At 44.0% G+C, this 18,631-nt stretch overlaps 3 protein-coding genes across 13 annotated transcripts; all 3 read right to left on the reverse strand.

The window, feature by feature from the left end:
• Positions 1–1,407: 1,407 nt before the first annotated feature.
• Positions 1,408–9,091, reverse strand: LOC103650693 (BTB/POZ domain-containing protein FBL11). 11 transcript variants are annotated; one of them, XR_004857210.1, is made up of 20 exons: positions 8,855–9,091; positions 8,724–8,774; positions 8,512–8,638; positions 8,075–8,210; positions 7,915–7,964; positions 7,693–7,781; positions 7,502–7,610; positions 7,322–7,361; positions 7,043–7,188; positions 5,398–5,941; positions 5,038–5,298; positions 4,734–4,879; positions 4,029–4,367; positions 3,889–3,942; positions 3,702–3,755; positions 3,565–3,620; positions 2,330–2,410; positions 2,032–2,076; positions 1,889–1,957; positions 1,408–1,812 (listed from the first exon to the last, which is right to left on the reverse strand). XR_004857210.1 is itself a non-coding variant. In XM_008676260.4 (19 exons), the coding sequence occupies exons 1-19, from the start codon at positions 9,028–9,030 to the stop codon at positions 1,633–1,635; spliced, it is 2,883 nt and encodes a 960-aa protein (XP_008674482.1). In that variant the 5' UTR covers positions 9,031–9,091; the 3' UTR covers positions 1,408–1,632. The 11 variants fall into 11 exon arrangements, 3 of the variants coding, with proteins under 3 accessions (XP_008674482.1, XP_008674481.1, XP_008674484.1); XR_002268102.3 differs by having other exon boundaries at positions 2,032–2,099; XR_004857209.1 differs by having other exon boundaries at positions 1,479–1,812; positions 2,032–2,192.
• Positions 9,092–9,445: 354 nt separating this feature from the next.
• LOC541623 (root cap protein 1) lies at positions 9,446–10,752 on the reverse strand. The gene is made up of 2 exons (NM_001111378.2): positions 10,453–10,752; positions 9,446–10,360 (listed from the first exon to the last, which is right to left on the reverse strand). The coding sequence occupies exons 1-2, from the start codon at positions 10,712–10,714 to the stop codon at positions 9,594–9,596; spliced, it is 1,029 nt and encodes a 342-aa protein (NP_001104848.2). The 5' UTR covers positions 10,715–10,752; the 3' UTR covers positions 9,446–9,593.
• A 5,933-nt stretch (positions 10,753–16,685) lies between these two features.
• LOC103650694 (late embryogenesis abundant protein-related / LEA protein-related) lies at positions 16,686–18,157 on the reverse strand. Its single transcript, XM_008676265.2, has 2 exons — positions 17,771–18,157; positions 16,686–17,673 (listed from the first exon to the last, which is right to left on the reverse strand). Exons 1-2 carry the CDS (start codon positions 18,066–18,068, stop codon positions 16,925–16,927), a joined length of 1,047 nt encoding a protein of 348 aa, XP_008674487.1. The 5' UTR covers positions 18,069–18,157; the 3' UTR covers positions 16,686–16,924.
• Between the last annotated feature and the right edge of the window lie 474 nt (positions 18,158–18,631).

The raw sequence follows: 18,631 nt of genomic DNA on the forward strand, positions 1-18,631 counted from the left end.
GGCTAGCCCGTTAGACCGTCGGCCCATTTGATTAAATCAGCGTAAAATATTAAAAAAACAGTGCAGGAGGTGCGGTTCAAACCCATGCCCTGATGGAAGAAGGGCGGGAGACACTGTGTGAAGCTGTCTAACCAATAGAACATCTTGCTCATATATTTTTAATATTAAATATAAATTGTATATATGTATATACGTTTTTTTGTAAAATAAAAAAATATAATCTTGTCGGGCCGGGCCAGCACTACGGGCCGAGGCTACAACCCAAGCACGACACGATGTTCTTGGTTCTTGCAAGCATTATGTCGTTTCAGAGACCATATTGACACAATGGACTCCATGGTGTTTGAGGTTGCTAAATTGGATGGAGCAACAATGATTATCACACTAACAATAAAATGAAAGGTTATTTGTTGGTTTTAAACGTTAGTAATTGCTACGAAGTAGCATAATTTATATGTAGCGCATCCAGTTTTTATTGATGCCTGACTTTAGCAATCACTCCATATTTTGACCTATCTTTTTTATAAGTTTGACTTCATGTGACTTATTTTACAAACTTGAGCTCACAAACTTTCTCTTATTTGGTCTCTATATGGTGGAATTATGTCATTTTATAATCTCTATTCGTTCAGTCAGTCGTTGTTAACTCTCATCTAATCGCTCACTTCATTGGCCGTGTTGTACCAAGACACATTGCATGGAGTAAACAATAACATCAGTTAGCCAAATCAAAAAAAATTATACAGAGAGCGGAGACAATCAATAAAAAATCTTGAAATTTTTTTATGGATAGTTTACGTGGGTATTGTTGTAAGCCGTCGCAATGCACGGGTAACCGACTAGTATCCCATAAATGAGCGGTGAGAACAGCTAAGCTAATCCCAACAGGAAGCCGAACGTAAGATAATGCTCCCTCATAATACTATCCTATAAAAATGAACGAGCTATAAAAACGAGTGTTGGACTCTCTTTGAACTCATCTTTTTATACCTTTTGACTATAATAAAGTGTAATATTTGTTATTATGTGCCGTCGCAACACAGACATTATACTGGTTACTTTCTAAAATACATGATTTAGGATTTAATGCTCTAAATACTTTAAATAATATAATATTTTAATTTTGGGGCACTACTTTGAGTTACATCGTTGGAGCTCTAAGGAGTTTGAGAGGTTAAAATCTCATTCTCAATTTTAAAGAATAGTAAGATATTTTAACCTTCAACTCTCTCCAATCTCTTTGCTACCAAAGAAGCCATATAAGTTTGTACGGTCAGCAGCAACAGATCTGCCCCACTTGTATACCAATAATTAAGTTTTTTGTCTTTTTTTTTGGCTCCTGCCTTGCCTCCTTTATTTTACCAAGGACTAGTACAACAATAATTTTCAAACATGAACACGGTCACCTAAAAATTCCAAACTTTGTTCGTGGATCAACATAAGAGTGCATGGGTACAGTACGACTGCAAAAGATGATCTTCGTTTGATACCATACAAATACATTCACACACGAGGATATGTCCACATACAAAGCATTCAAAATCAGAAGCGGGGAGACCATTCATACAAGTCATATATATTGTGGCCTGCTCTTGTGTTCTTCATCAGGGACAAAACTACAGAAGAGGCTCATCACACTCTTTCTTTCACTATGGTGGTTGTGAACATTCTGCTGCTCCATTCCAGCACTACAGTGTCCTTGTGCACCGGCCTTGAAGTTGAAGACCCTTGTCTGGGGACCTCCAAACACGACCCCGCCATCTTCTTGCATCGACTCATCCTTACACTTCTAATCATCTTCCCTTCCGCATCCTGCAAAACAATGACAGCAATATATTAGCATCTACCTTATCAAAGCTACAGATAAAAATCCTTTTGACGCGCTCACGTTTGGGCTATCGTAACCGTCTTCACAGGCATCGCAAAGATCCAAAGCCAGCTTCCGCAGTAGTGGTAACTGCAAGAAAGTCCACCAAGTTACGGCCTAGCCGATGGTGCCAGAGGAAACAACTTGAGGAGAAGGAAAGACACCTCTCTGATAGCATCGTCTATGATGCTCCTTCCGATGCCCCTACCCTGCGGTTCCCAACTCTCAGAAACTATATAACCAATCAAGTGAATCAACAATTCAACTTTTTCAACGGAGAAAAGTTACACCGGTAGAAGTCCTGGAAATGACATGCACAGATGGACTGCAATTTTGCAACAGCATGGTGAAATTTTGTTTCAGCTGTAGCCATGTCACGTCATTTAGTATGGTTCTACGTTGTGTTTTAAGATTCACCAGAACTATATACCAAGAACCTGCTACGATATTTTTCATACTCACCGTGTGCCGTAGTAGGACGTCTTCCAAAGCCTTACAGTTGAAAAAAGAAGAAACCCCTTCAACAGTTACTTTACCACATTCCTGTAACGTGGGAAAATAATGATATCCATAAAAGATGTTCACAGGATGAAAATGGTTTCAGACATTGAGTAGAGTCTTAGATGTTTCATGTTTGTAAAGTAAACTTTTTATATGGTATTGGAAATCAAATACATATAAAAATCAAGTTTCAACTAATATAAAACATCTAGACGCTGCCTTTGGCCACAAGAGAGTACTCTTCAAAATCAGCCTATGATCGGATCGCTTTCTATCTGGTTCCATTTGTTTTGAACCAGCTCAGAGGATTTGGAAGACCTGGGCCCCTCAGAAATGCAAATTTTTTATTTGGTTGGCAACTTTGAACAAATGCTGGACAGCAGACCGTTTGGCCCGGAGGGGGCTAGATTATCCTTATAAATGTCCTCTCTGTGACCAGCAGGATGAAACAATCCAACATGTCCTTGTGTCTTGCGTTTTTGCTAGAGAAACTTGGACAAAGGTCCTGATCAGGTTTGGTTTACTGCCTCTGGCTCCAGATAGTACAGATGAAGTGTTTCAGAACTGGTGGAGGGCATCAGAATTACAAGTGCCCAAAACTCAACAAAAGGGCTTCAATTCCTTGGTGATTCTAGTGGCATGGTGGCTATGGAAACACTCGCACAGATTCAAGATAATATCAAGTTTTGGGGAATGGCTGGTGCAAAGGATCTCAGGAGGTTGTGGCCCTAGGATTGGATGTTGTTGGTGCTGCTCGCAGCACCCCTGTACATAGTTGGTACTCCCAGCACCCCCCCCCCCTCTCTTTCTCCCCCCACCCCTGTTTTGTTTTTGTTTTTTCTGTTTTTCTTGTTTTCTGGTCTTCTTTAGACCCTTCTTTATCTTCTTAATATAATGATGTGCAGTTCTCCTGCGCGTTCGAGAAAAAAACATGTAGACGTGAATGAAACAGAGCTGTAGAGTACATGCCGGCGCACAAAATATGGATACACAATTTTGATAGTCTTTATAAGAGACTCTTTTAAAGAGGCTTTTGCTGCCCCACCACTAAAGCAAATCCTACTTATTTAGTCATATAATTATATTAGCAACTGAACCCTGAATTTTGATTTTAGAAGGGGGGAACCAGATATTCAGCACTGGCACAATAATAGGATTTACTCAATTGTCATGATCAAAACTGCAGTTAGACATACCTCAAGGTGTAAAAGTGCCAAGTTTGGCCACCCAGATGAGATAATGTCTTGAGAGCCTGTAGACCGAGAAAAGGTGAAAACTCAAAATGACCAAATTACAGGTGGAGACGCATCCTGAATTTGAAAGTAAAACTTACTGGAGTCAAGAAGTTTGCAACCAGAAAGTGAAAGTTCAGCCAAATTGCAATTCTCTGTAAGGATTGTCAAGTCATCATTTGTAAGCCATGAAGTTACCCAATGAAGCCGCAATACTCTTAATGCAGGTGCCTTTGTTTGGAAACTAAATGAAGTTAAACTTCCAAGACAATAGTGCAGGCAAAGCACCTGAAGATTTGTTGCTGATTCCAATAGACGTCTAACAACTCTGTCAGATATCACCTGGATGTATAAGTATATTGTCAATTTGTTATGGAGTGAAAAGCACAAGTTCATAATTTAACATGCCGTAGAGTGTTGGGGCACACCTGAAACCTTAGAATCAAAGACTCGAGGAATGGGCAAATCATAGGAAGAGCACACAGAACATTCTCCGCTAATGATGTGCCGAGACCAATTTTCATCTTCCTTACTTTACTAAAAGAAGGAACAAGGTCTTCGATTCGAATAGGGCAAAATCCCCAGCCCATTTCAACATCCTCCAGACAGTAGGTAGTTCCTAACTCCTGTAGAAAATCTCCATACTTGTTACCATTGATATGTTCTACATTAGCACATTGCAACAGAAGACTACAGCATCCAGCTGTTTTCAGACAGTTCAATTTACAGTTTCTTTGAATAACTGGTGCTAATGATACCATAGAAATCTGCAAGTCAATGGACAGAAAAAAAGAATTAAGCACTCTAATATGGTATGCAAAAATAAAAACATAATCATAAACTTTTGGGGTTTGCCCTCTGGAGGTAGCGAAGATAAAAAAGTGATAGCTGTCATACTAAAATAAAGTAGCAGAAAAGTTCATGAACACAATATACGTCTATACCCTGCCTACAGTATAGGAGTATAACATATCAACCAGATAATAGAAATAATAGCCCCCAGCACACTATGTATTACTCATCAATAGTCTCCTAGCTCAGTGAATGTTCCAGTATGAATGTTTCATCAATTGGTCAATTGTAGTGCTTGATTATTAGAAGCACAAAACTAAATTACATAATCAGTATCGCACCACAGTCTCTGAAACGTCAAGATACTCCAGACTAGAGCCAACAAACTTGCAGAGTGCACCATCTGTAAGTGATGTTTCCCTTAAGCTCAAAAACTTTGTGATACTTATAATGCTCACTAGCTGCGACAAAGCAACAGAGTCAATACCTACACATTGACATATATGTAATGTTAGCCAGCATGACTAAGTAGTGGAAGACAGACATAAAACATCAGAACACCGTATTTCTGATATCATTAAAATAAGATATCAGTGCTCGGTCATGGAAGGATCTGGGGCATGGGACAAAGGGAATTGTTTTTACCTTTGCAGCCATCCAGATGTAATTCTTGCATATAAGATGCCATAACATGAGCATGTCCACTGTTGTGGCCAGAAGGATTGGCAGCGCATAGCATTTGAATTGATCGATTTCCAAAAGAAGTATAAGAAAGAACCATCGAATGGATCTTTGTACACTTCATCAGAAGGTTAGAAATACCATCATCCGTCAACAGGAAGCAGTTTCTAATGTTTATATAGCACAGAGAATTTTTCAGGACAGATATCTCCAACAAGTCCATATCTGCACACGCGCTAACAATGAAGTCACTAGCTTGGTAAGGTAATAACAATACACACAGCTGCAAAGCAAGACATAATAAGTATAAAACTTTTCAATTACCATCAATATCATTTCTGCCTTCCAATGTCAATCTTGATATATTTAAGAAAACCGAATTTGGTTGCCTGTCATATGCTGAACAATGTATGCCATATCTTTTCTGATTTGGTTTTGCCTTGCTTAGGACTTCAGAACTAGACGAGATTACTGAATGTCTGGGTGTTACAGTGCTTGTATCAATAGTCATATCAATTTCATCAATCCATGGACATCTCATTAACAGATATAGTAAATCATCAAATTGAAATGATAAACAATGTGAAACCCTGAATACCCTTAATTCTGGAAAACCCAACTTCAACCAGTCAATTGCTGCGCCAAAATGAACGTTTGGACATTTTGAAATATCCACCATGTGTACATTCTTAAATGATAAGGTTTTAGTAGCCTTCTCTAATTCCTCATAAAGAACGAAGGTTTGATGATCAACCTGGGTGTATGAACTCACTATCCTTCTCTTCAATGAAACACTCAGATCATTAGGGAGAACAGATATGTACAAGAATGCTGTAGTTACTTGGGGACATCCTGAAAGCACTATGTTCTGCAAAATAAAATTATTATCCTTAATACACAAAGTGCATGGTCTGCTATGGATAGTGAAAGTCAAAAGCTAATGCATTTGTACAACAATAACAACAAAGTCTTTTAGTCCCAAGCAAGTTGGAGTAGGCTAGAATTGAAATTCAACAAAAAAAACACAAGTCAAGGTTCAGATACATGGATAGATATTTTCCATGCACTCCTATTGAAGACTAAATCTTTGGGGATATTCCATTCTTTCAAGTCTCATTTTATTGTCCCTTCCCATGTCAACTTCAACCTTTCTCTGCATCTCCTCCCATTGCTATCACACCTTAGGATCCCACTACGCATTGGTATCTCTAGAGGTCCCTGTCGATCATGTCCAAACCATCTCAACCGGTGTTAGACAAACTTTTCTTGTAGTTCATCACGTATATCATCATTCTGAACTCGATCCCTTCTTGTAGGGCCACATATCCAACGCAACATACGCATTTATGCAACACTTAATCTCTTGAACATGTCATATTTTTGTAGGCCAACGTTCTGCACCATACAACATAGCAGATATTCACCGTCCCATAAACTTGCCTTTTAGCTTCAGTGGTACCCCATTGTCACATAGAACGACAAATGCTTGATGCCACTTCATCCACCCTGTTTTGGTTCTATAACTAACATCTTCATCAATATCTACATCTCTATGTAGCATCGATCCTAAATACCGAAATGTATCCTTCCTAGACACCGCTTGACCTTCCAAATTAACATCTCATGCCTCATGTGTAGTAGTGGTGCTGAAGTCACATCTCATATATTAGGTTTTAGTTCTATTACTTCCTATTACACCATGCTGAAATTTAGCTAAAGTAAATGCTATGAACCTAGACACTAGCATGCACCTAGACACAAGATTATTTCCAACAAACTTCACCTATTTCCCAGCATTTGATCTCAGATTAAAGTACATGAAGTAGTTGCATTAGGTTTCGCTGACTAAAGGTAGCAGTATAATATTTTGCAAAGCAACAAGAAAACAAAACATAACATAAAGGTCAATAATTCATTCTAGACTGCTTAAATGTATCATGGCAATATTAGTAAAACACGAGTGAATAACCTTTGAATATTCTGTTATTCGAATGCAATATCGATCCAAGTTACCATCATCAACAGCATCCAATAAAGTTTTCAAACTGTCTTTGAGAAGATCAAGAATAGTGCATATGATCTTGTTTCCAAAGTCAAACCAATGCCTCATTGTCCCTAATAAAAATAGAATCTTCCACTGTATTACTAATACATGACAAGAAATTGTGGAAGATATGTAGTGTAAAAGAAGGAACAAACAAGGGAAATGTCTGTTATAACTTTAAATTTATAGATCAAGGAGCTGTACCTGCCGCAAATCCTAATGGTAAAAGGCATATCTTCACCTGCTGAAACAGTTCAAATGAAAAGATATGCATAAGTCAAGACATCCAGAGGCTTGATGAACTAATATAGTACAACAGATAGTAAAGATGGCAAAATAGACTTGACACTAAATACTACCCACACATTTTGAGGAATGCCGTACCTTGCTAAGAATGAAGAGGTGGCCATCTACTGAGTTGGGGTTTGATTGTTCACAGGCTTTCATATTTTCTGAAACCCAATACAAAATTGCTTCACACAATTGTTTTTCACTGGACAAAAGGCAGCAAATTATTTTAGCTTCAGAGAAGGGAATCATATTATAGAATAACACTGAGAGAAGATACAACAAACCTATCCACTGTCAGATGTGGACATTTGATCGCTGAACATAGCAAATCATAAGGTATTTTATTAAATGACCTTCCTGAGATAGCATGTGCCTGCATGGTCCACAGAACGGCAGTGGTACAGAAAGCATGTTGCATAATACATGAGCATATCAGAAAGGAACCAAACATCGCCAGGAAATATATTTCTCAAAGAATATGCACATAATGCAGTAATTGTACCTACAAAATTCTGAGCTAGAAATTTTTGGCAAATGTCTTGAACAAAAGTAACACCTGCAAACATATCCAAAGCCAGAAAAAAAACCTTAAAGAATTGATTAGATTTTGTTCAAAATGGAAAATATTACCTGGAAATGTCAGAACACTATAGCAAAAGAACTCACCATGCTCTTCAGCAAAGTACCAGACTTCAATTATGAAATCTAATGGAACTGACATGGCAGAAGTTTGAGAGGCTATGGTGCCGAACCATCTTTGACACTCCACTAGAAGGCTCTCAACAGCAAGAAACAAAGCTCCCTGGATGATAAGTGAAGTTGGAGACTTAGGGTAGCACCTGACATGAACCGAAGGCAGTAGCACTAGCCTCAAATTTAGCAATGAGTATGGCTATGGCATAAATGACCATCTTCCTCCAGCAGCTTTCTATCAGGCACAGGTTTACTAGTAACTGCTAACGATGGTACACAGTACTAATGGAATTCCTATTCCCATGGCATAGAATTTATGAAACATAATAAAAAAAGATAATCTAGAAGGGTGTTGTCTTGTGTTATCAACCAAGAGAAGCACAACTTTAGACTTTCAGGACTGTGGGTACCTCCAACAGGGGGAGGAAATTGTTGTGCGTGATGTTAAAGCTCTCGGAAGGCTCAAAAAGGTAGCGCAGCACTTGCACAGCAGCCTCCAAATTGCAGCCCACACGCACATGCTCTCTGCCGGATTCACTGCATCCACACACAGCGCCGATGAGATACCTGCCCAGTCGCCACTAACTTGTAGTAGTAACTCGAGGCTTAGGTTTTCGCTGACCTGAAGCTGCCGCCGAGGAGCGCGCGGAAGTAGGAGGAGCTCTCGATTAGCCTGCCCACGAGGTAGGATTCGATTACCAGAGCGCAGGAATCAGCTAGGGGGTAGGTTGAGATGGGAGAGTGGTCGCTTGCCTGTGCCGGTCGACGCGAACGGCAACGGTTGGGGATGGGAGCGGGTCGAAGCGCGCGAGGTCGGAGATGGACAGCGGCGGGGGAGAAGGTGAGGATGGAGCACGGGCGGCGGCGGCGGTGGCGGAGGATGATGTGTCGGTGATCTCTAGAACCAGCGCGTCGGCGGGGAAGGCCATGGCCGCGCGTGGTGCTTGGTTTGGTTACTCTGTCAAGGACGAGAGATGGACTGTTTCCGGAAGCTAAAAAAAACTGTTTTCTCTTGTTGTGACTTCGTGAGATGGGCCTCCGGATCGAGTTAGACGAGCCACAGGCCCAACTCCACACTGCCAAGGCCCACCAAGAAACTAAAATTGTTTGTTTCCATTTTTGTTTTGCTTGTGAGTTGTGATGATGAGAGTCCCAAAATTGTTAAGCACTCGATTACATTTTATCTTGTGCTCAGTTTCTTAATTCCACGAACTATCAAGTGAAGCTCGATCGATTACTTAAACATCCATGCATTGTAAAATAAAATCAGGAGTATTTAATTAATTAATTAGGAGTATACATGCATGCATATGTATTTATAAGCCTTATTTGTTGAATATATAATATATAATTTCAATGGGTTTATTGCTGCTTCTTCATTCACTAGCTAGTGTAGAAGACACACAACGATGGATGGATCGATATCCTCCGAGATGGTAATGGAATGGTACGGTGAAGTCGTCGATCGCGCGTACGACGTGTCCTTTGTTATTCATTCCATGTCGTCGTCGTCGGTGAGCATGGCAATATTAGCGGCGGTGCCTTGCTGGTGTCGGCGTCCGCCAAAGCGTGCGACGGCGCAGTCGGTGGAGAAGAGGTCGGAGGAGAGGTAGTCCGGCGCGCCTCCCATGACGGGCATGTTGGATGTGACGTTGAGGCTGTTGACGTAGTCCGGGCGGTAGGTCTGGCCCAGCACGCCGTGCACGTCGTCGGTGAGGTCGTAGAACTTGAAGCCGAGGTCGAGGTGCGCGAGGGTGTCGCCGTCGTCCTCCCTGACGCCGTAGTTGTGGATCCGCGAGTCCTCGGCGGTGATGGGCACTACGCTGGCGACGATGCGGAAGGCGCCCCTGAGCTCGACGACGACGGTGTTGACGCGCGCGGTGCGGGTGACGGACAGCGCCGGCGCCGTGGGCGGGGACCAGCGCGCGCCGACGAAGCGCGGCAGCAGGGACGCGACGTCGACGTCCTCGTCGTCGAGGGCCAGCGCCAGGTGGTCGGCGGCGGCGTCCCACCTGGGCGTCCTCTGGGCGGCGACGTAGAGGTGGTGGTGCGCGAAGCGGATGCCCAGCGCCTGGATCCAGGTGAAGTCGCGGCTCATGGCCGGGTTGCGCTTGCCGATGAAGTGCGCGTTGATGTGGAGGGCGGCGTCGGAGACGATGCAGAAGTCCCGGTCCTTCTTGCCGTGGAAGTAGAAGTTGTTGCCGTCGGCGCCCGTGAAGCGTGGGTCGCCGCAGGACACGCCGGGATAGAAGTCGCACACTGCATGTGCATATATATCAAATTATTAAGATGGAAAGGAACCAAATTAATTGTTAAGATGGACGAAATGAAATACTCCGATCCGTACGTACAGCAGAATGTCTTGCAGCTTGGGCACTGGATGAGGCACTTGTGAGGGCAGCGTGCGTTGCAGGTGGCGCTGCAGGTGGTCTTGTTGCTCTTGATGTTGGTGCACTTGAGAGTCGTGCTGCGATCGTTGGAGCCCACCTTCAGGTTCGGGATGTCCGGCACCGCCTGCTGAGAAGATGCGGGTTGCAACAACGCCGCCGCCGCCGCCATGACGACGATGCACACCAAGCAGAAGCTCATACTGCTTCTGTGACTGTGAGCCATTGTAGACTGCTCTGGCTTAATTGGTGTCTTGATCGCAGCCAAAGCTGGAGGTAGCTTATATATATAATGCATGCATGTCCCTAGCCTGCATCTTCAGTTGACATTTACACATCGCGGCCGGCTGGGGATGGATGGATTGGCCCTTGAGTCCCGGATCAGCAAATGCATGCTCTTCCATTCAGATCTCTTGTTTGTAAGCAACCTGCACGTAGTACGTCGTACGTACTAGCTGTTGCATGCATGCATGTCCATCCATCGCCGGACCAACCATATCATGCAAGAAGGTCAACGCCACGGCCAAGATTAATATTAGATCGATGATGTGCGATTGCATTAAAAGCAATGCCTACTTTCTATAGCAAGCTGCTAGCTAGCTGCTCCTTGAGCAGCAAGGAAAGCGTCCAACCCCAACTTGCTCTCCCATCCCCATCCCATGCATGCATGTTAGTTAGCCGGATAGCATGCATCATACTATCGAGTATCGACCACGTACAATTGATATAATTCGAAGCAAGCAAAGAATATAAAAAAAAGTGAGTTTTTTTTATGTTGAAAATTAATAACAACAAACAAGTTTCACTTACCAAAAAAAGTGAGTTGTTTCGCTATGGAGATCGAGGCAAATTGATAAAGGATCATACATGACAATTAATATTCACTTTATCTTTGGATGTGGAATGTGACCACCTTTAAATTTTTTTCCCTTCTAGTATTGGGTATTCCAATATAATGAATCACAAAAGGGGGTTCAGTAATGACCATTTCTTGTGGGAAAAAAGTTTACTAGCTCGAAAGGAAAGAAGGCGTGTTTTTTTTTTGTCTTGTCTTGTGCTAGAGAGCTAGCTAGTCTTGGGCTTTTTTATCAGAATTGAAGATGGCTCGGCTCTACAGCTTTAGCATGGAGTAGCTCTACAGTTTTCTAGATTTCGGAGCAGCAAAGATGCACTACAAAAAAATTATATTGCAATTCCTGAAATTCCTTGGAGAGTTAGGTTGTTTGGCTAGCTTTGATCATCTCTTCTTTGGAGTTTTATTTTGGAGCCATATCAAACACCTGCTAGACCTTATCATCACTAGAAAAAATTGCTAAGTGACGCCGAAAGTGATGTCGTGTTGCCAGCAGACGACAAGAAAATCTAATTGCCAGTTTGTGGCAAATTTGTTAGAGGACACCATACCTAATAAAATATACATTTTTGGTTCAGTTAAAACACCATTTTTGTCTCTAATCCTTTGCCTCCCTCCCTTTCTGGCCACTCTATTTGCTCGTCCTCTTTCTCTCTCTCTCCCTGCAACCATATATCCACTAGGTACCATGTTGATAGAATCAGGGGCGAATCTAGGATCTGATCACATCCCGGACAAATCTATTTAATCTATCGAGTGGCCCGAGGCTTGTATCCGCCCCTAGATGGAATCCATGAGAATGGCACTACGAATGGTGTGCCCACCTCATGTGACGCACAAGAAGTGATGTATGAACTATACAAGTACAATGCTTGTGTGTTGCAACGACACACAACTTATTCGATAAGTTGTTAATGTACAACGATTAGATGACAATGAAACATGTATATCATCATTGCTTAATAACATTTATGCATGGCCATTGAGGTCAAATATGTACTTGTGTATACGTCCATTCGGTTGATGGTTCATGGTAAGGAACTACCACAACTACGAGGTCAGCATATATTTTTTTGCAGACCGTCCTCCAAATACCTGGAACCGACTTCCATTTATGCAGAGTCGAATCACTTCCATCATGCAACATAGCACTCTCTAGAAGGGGTGTGCATTTTCTATGTGCTTGATGTTATAGCTGCAAAGTGGATTAGTGCAAGTTTGAGACCAAAGATCTTAGATTTTTAGCGAGAATAAGTGATAAGTCCATTGGGCAACACAATAACTCATAATAAACTATCCAACCTTCAAAAGGGTCAAAATAATACTCCCGCGAGGCTAAACCAAGATCTGGATGGTAGGACTTTGTAGCTATATCACATCATCAACTCCCTTAATTGACATAGGTGAAAATTTCTAGCTCTATCACACATCATAGCAGATTAGCCATTCTGGATAATGACCTCCATACATTGTGAAGAAAAGCAATAACCGATTAATGGTGGACCAAAATTTGATGGCTCCTTGAATGGCAAATCGGTTGCTGTTTTCCAGAGGCAGAAAGAGGTATCCATGCAACTGAACCTTGGACGCCCACTGTAAATTGATAGCATAAATTTGAATCCTGTGGCTCACCAAAATCTGTTCTATTGCTAGTAGGAAATAAACCTGATGAAATGGAGCACCAAGCGCACGTGTTTCGACTGGCCACACTCGCAGACCTGAAAGTCCCTTGTGGCTTTTGGTGTTTGGATGACTATATTTTTAAAAGACTAACAAGGCTATGAGTGTTGAACAAGAACTTAATGAAAAGTCAGCAAAGTCAGCAAGATTCAACACAAGTGTTTAAGTGTGATATTCCATATATGTTGAGTTAGATATGGGTTATGGATACCACAAGTGATATTAAAGGATGGATTTTGTCTAAGTGGGATTCAATGTACATGGCTTGAAGTTAGTTGGTTGAACTAAGGCTAGTTCCAACGTGGATGTAGGTACGCATTTCAGGTTGGTCGAACCACGATAAAAGTCATTGTGTCCATGTCTCTTGCTTTACTTTTCTATTTGTACTTCTATTCTTATATTTGGTATAAGTTTTTTGTGACTTGTAGGTTCTCTCACTACCGGAACCGAGCGCTTTGCCGAGTGCTTGAAGCACTCGGTAAAGTCTTTGCCGAGTGTGACACTCTGCAAAGAGAGCTCGGCGAACAGTACATCAGCAACAACTTCTTTGCTGAGTACTTTTTATCGGGCACTCGGGTACCCCGCAAAGAAAAATCACCGTCACGGCGACTGGTAACGGAGACGGTGCCTTTGCCGAGTGTTCTAGGTGATACTCGGCAAAGAGATTAACTTGGTCGAGTGTCACCTAATACTCCCGACAAAGAGATTACCTCTTTGTCGAGTGTCTACCGGCCTACACTCGGCAAAGGGCCACCAGCGAGGTCCTTTGTCAGTTTTTTTGCCGAGTGCGCTAGGAGACACTCGGCAAAGCTGGCTTCTTTGCCGAGTGCCAGGGTCACAGCACTCGACAAAGAAGCTTTATCGGTGCCCAGGTGTTCCCTCTCTGTCGAGTGCTATGACACTGACACTCGACAAAGAACCTCTTTGTCGAGTGTTACACTCGGCAAAGTGGCCAGTACACACCTTTTTAATTTGTTTTTTCTATTCCATTCAAACAAACAAAAGATATCACATATATCACATAATCATCACAGATATCACATATACATCACATATCTCACAAACACCATAAATCAAATAAGTTCTCACATCATTACCAACATAAGTATCCAACATTGAAGAACATAAGTCTCAAGTATCTCACAAAGCATTAACAACATCTAACAAGTTCAGATTAGGTTATCTCACAAAAGTATGAACAACACTAAGAAAGAGATTGCACAGAGAAGAGATTGCCCCTAACAAGTTAATCGAGGTGGGCGGCTGGACTGGTGCGACAATGGGTTGGGCGATCCATGAGGGTTATTGGATGTCGCCCTAGATTGTCCCTGCACAGAGAAGAGATTGCATGTGTTATAACAGATGCATTACCAACATCTAACTAGAATTTTGATACTCACAGGAGTATGAAACTGAGCAGGGTCAACTGTAGGGAACAATGGAGGTGGTGGAGCGAAACCCTGTGCGGCGCCAAGGCTTTGCATGTACTGGAACATCTCTGCCATCCTCGCCTCTATCTCCTGATGTTCCCTCCTCTCTGTTTTTAGCTGGGTCTGTAATATTCCAAGCCAATGTTACAGTAACTCAAAGAGAAGGTATATAACTCAAGGAATGACGAGTTACAAAAGCACTAACCTCGAGTTGTTGTATGCGATGATATGAGCTGTCCTGTCGAGGTCATATGGCTGGGCTCGAGCTCGTGCTCCTTGCTCGCACCTGAGAAAGAGTAGGAGTGGATGACGACTCAATTGCCCCGTCGGCAATCCAGTACCGCCCATATCACTATGTGTAGAAATCATAGAGTTTCAATGTAGTTCACTTAGGTTTCTACACATACTACCTCACAACTTTCTCAAAACATTCTCAAATTTTTATCACAACCTCTACATATGATATCATGACATGTGGACAAGTTTCATGAATTTCTGACTTTGTTTGTGTTTTATACAATTTTTAAACAACTGGATGGCGAGTTCACGACCATGTTTAGTGAGCATGGTGCTCGAAGATTCCAGTCTGCTCCTCAAATCGGTCGTAACTTGTGCTAAATAACATGCATATCATTTTTGCATGCACGTTTTCCATGTTTCGAGTGACTTGCAGTTCAAATGTGAATTTTCCGAAGAAATTCAAATAAACGAACTAAATCTAATAGTTATAGAAAACACTTTTATAATTGTGCCAAAATGGTACATGTAGGTCTATATAGTTTAGGAACATACCACAAAAAATTTGGTTGGCAAAATAAAAAAATAAAAATATACTTTGCCGAGTGTCCAAGGATGGTACTCGGCAAAGCTTACTCTATCGAGTGTCAGACAGGGGGCACTCGACATTGCCTAGTGCAAAAACTCGGCTCTTGGCAAAGATAATGGTCGTCAGCTTTAGACGGCGGTTGACGACCCTTTGCCGAGCGCTGCCGTTCTCGAGTGTTTGGCACTCGACAAAGATTTCTTTGCCGAGAGTCCTGCTCTCGGTAAACGCGGTCGTTACCGAGAGCAGGACTTTACCAAGAGCGGCACTCGATAAAGACTTTTTTGTCGAGTGCCCGGCAAAAAACATTCTACAAAGCGCCTCGCACTCGGCAAAGAGCCGGATTCCGGTAGTGTCTTTTGGATAATGACATCATTCTGTTATGATCTACTCTACTTGTCTCGATTTCGCTGCATACAACTCTTAGAATAAAGTAAGAAAAGTTCTATAGAGTTTAAGTTTTTAGTTTCGCCTAGTCACCCTCCCCTCTAGGCGATATTCAGGTCCTTTCTACCTCTAAAGGGTATTTTCAGGACCATGGGTCAAAACAAAAATTGTTGGGAAACAAACAACTTGAAGGTCTAACCGTGGAACCGGCGAATGAGATTTAGGTAGCAGGATGAAGACCAGAGAACCCCGAACCTTCTCGACGAGGAACATGAAGAACACGATGTTGATGACGCGAGCAGGACTACGATAATGGTGAGGCGGATGCCCAAGGGCCACGAGAGCACCATGGGCGCGAGCAGCTTCCTGTGCTAGGACATGAGCCTGTCGTAGTCTTCCCCTCCCTCCCCGTCATCCGCGTCGTTCTCCCAGCCCCCAAACTTTCTGGCACGACGACCCTGTCATCGAATCCAAGATTTCTCTGTGATTTGTGTATTATATATGTGCATTGTGGTCTATGGCCACTGCTGTTTTTTGGTGCGAGCCTGTGTCCGTTTGGACCCGCCGTGCCATCGGGCCGACCCATCACGTTCTAGCCTGGTTGTGCCAGGCCTGAGCAAGTACTTGAGGACGTGGGCCAGCACGGCCCGACCCAGAGCTATAGCGGGTCATGCCTGGCCTGGCACTATTCGGACTGGGCTTGAACATGCTTGGGGTTGGATCCGTGTCGGGTGGCCTGTTTGGACATCTATATCTCTCACCATTTATGGTCTCGGGAGCGTGGAAAAAAACGAGAGAATAAACTTTATGTTGTCTGACCTCACATCGCATACCATTTATACTCACTCAACTTATATGACATATAGACACTGTAACTAATTAGTTTGGAGTTAAGTACATAACTTTTGTCTCATATATCCATGTGCGAAAGCAATTGTATATTTAGAAAAAAGCTAAAATAGCTTATAATTTAGAATCGAGCGAGTATCAGTTAGTTATCACGGTGTGACTAGTGAAGTAATAATTAAAGACTAAGACATGGAAACTTCATTTTATAGAGGATAGCTGAAGCATACATACGAGTATCACATATCAATTAATTGGTTGAGCTCCTTATAATTAATATAAATAATGTTTGGTCAATGGAATGACCACTTAATTATTTCTTGCTTGCAGGGTAGGAGTACATGTAATTGTTGGGCTGCCTCCATTTGTTGATTATTTCTCATGTTCCTCATGCATGCATGCATGGCGGCATGCAACTTAAGAGGCATATGTGGTGACGACGGCAGCGCCGGCGGCATCGCGGCGGTGGTGGAACCGGGAGACAGCGCAGTCAGTGGAGAAGAGACCCTCGGACAGGTACTTGGGCGCGCCGCCCATGATGGGCATCTTGGCGCTGATGTCCAGCTTGGTGACGTAGCCGGGGCGGTATGTCTGTCCCAGCACGCCGTCGACGTCGGCGGTGAGGTTATGGAACTGGAAGCCGAGGTCGAGGTGCACGAGGCTGTCGCGGCCCGTCTTGCCGTAGCGGTGGACCCGGTCGTCCTCGTCGGTGACGGGCACGGCTGCCGCGGAGATGGCGAAGGCGCCGTCCAGCTCCACGGTGACGGCGTTCACGTCCTTGGTGCGCCTGACGGAGAGCCCCGGGAGCGCCTTGGACGCCCACCGCGCGTTCCGGGCGGCGTCCACGTCGACGGGCTCGCCGTCGAAGGTGACCTGGACGTGGTCCTCGTCCTCGTCCCACTCCGCGGCCCTGCGGGCGCCGACGTAGAGGCGGTGGTGGTGGTCGCCGCCTGCTGCGACGAAGGTGACCCCCAGCGCCTGCACCCAGGTGAAGTCGCGGTTGAGGGCCGGGTTGTGGTTGCCGATGAAGTGGGCGTTGATGTGGAGGCCCGCGTCGGAGACGATGCAGAAGTCCTGGTCCTTGCTTCCGTGGAAGTAGAAGGTGTTGCCGTCGCCGCCGGTGAAGCGCGGGTCGCCGCAGGAGGTGCCGGGGAAGATGTCACATTCTGCATGCGCGCCCGGGCCCGGCCCGCCGAGTTTAGAGAGATGTAGCTAGACGTCGAATTAATTAAATTATATATATGGACGTGGACGACGACGCACGGCAGAAGCTGAGGCAGTATTCGCAGAAGACGAGGCAGGAGTTGGGGCATTCAGCGGGGCATCCGACGTAGCAGGCCGGCCCGCCCTCGTCGGCGCAGGAGGCCTCGTAGTTTCGCTTGTGCCCAAACTTGGTGCGGCTGAGCGGGAAGAACTTGGATTTGGGCGAGGGCTTCTCCCCTGGCTTCAGCGTCTTCTTGGTGGGTCGTCCCCTCCCCGCCGCCGACGCCACGCCGAACGACGACAGCAGCAGGAGCGCCACCGCCACCGCCACCGCCATGCCGGCGCGCCTCTCCGTCATGCTTAACTACTACTCGTTTCACACGTCGTACAGGTACAGAGCTAGCGGTCACCTGCTGGATGATGACGATGATCCGATGATGATCGAGAGAGCACGAACAGTAGTATATATAGTCGTTTAATTGTTTGCAATGCATGTTAGCTAGAGGATGCATTAATTTGCACGGCGGCCCTTGATCATTTTTCCTTTGCCCCCGCCCAGAGATCAAGCGAGGTAGATAGATTCCATACTACGTAGGTACTGCAGTTCATTGACCTGGCTAGCTGCCGTTGCAAACAAACTGTTTAATAAAGACAAATGGATGATATGATGACGTGCCATCCGAGTTACGCTGCTGCTGCTGCTGCTTGGCTGGTCGTCTCGTCGCCTCTCTCCCTGCTAGCTGGAGCCGAAATCGTACGTGATTATCGATAAAAGGTTCGTTAAGTGTTTTTGAGGTTTTTGCCGAATGCAGCAGCCATTCGGTAAAGCTTGCTTTGCTCAACTAATAACTTGCATCCATGGGAATATATGGGATCGAGAAAGCCAAGCCACTAGCACCGCCCGGCCAATGGCACACGGTT

The sequence above is a fragment of the Zea mays genome, chromosome 3, assembly GCF_902167145.1.
Source record: "Zea mays cultivar B73 chromosome 3, Zm-B73-REFERENCE-NAM-5.0, whole genome shotgun sequence".
Taxonomy (NCBI): Eukaryota; Viridiplantae; Streptophyta; class Magnoliopsida; order Poales; family Poaceae; genus Zea; species Zea mays.

Bases quoted from the DNA above. Each gene is read 5' to 3' on its own strand.
- LOC103650693 (XM_008676259.4), bottom strand. From the start codon at position 9,030: ATGGCCTTCCCCGCCGACGCGCTGGTTCTAGAGATCACCGACACATCA. The intron at 5,942-7,042 runs GTTATTCACTCG...TTTATTTTGCAG, and splicing joins GAATAACAGAATATTCAAAG to AACATAGTGCTTTCAGGATG. The intron at 3,943-4,028 runs GTGTGCCCCAAC...TTATACATCCAG, and splicing joins CTTTGATTCTAAGGTTTCAG to GTGATATCTGACAGAGTTGT.
- LOC103650694 (XM_008676265.2), bottom strand. From the start codon at position 18,068: ATGACGGAGAGGCGCGCCGGCATGGCGGTGGCGGTGGCGGTGGCGCTC. The intron at 17,674-17,770 runs GTGCGTCGTCGT...GCGCGCATGCAG, and splicing joins ATACTGCCTCAGCTTCTGCC to AATGTGACATCTTCCCCGGC.
- LOC541623 (NM_001111378.2), bottom strand. From the start codon at position 10,714: ATGGCTCACAGTCACAGAAGCAGTATGAGCTTCTGCTTGGTGTGCATC. The intron at 10,361-10,452 runs GTACGTACGGAT...ATGCACATGCAG, and splicing joins AAGCTGCAAGACATTCTGCT to TGTGCGACTTCTATCCCGGC.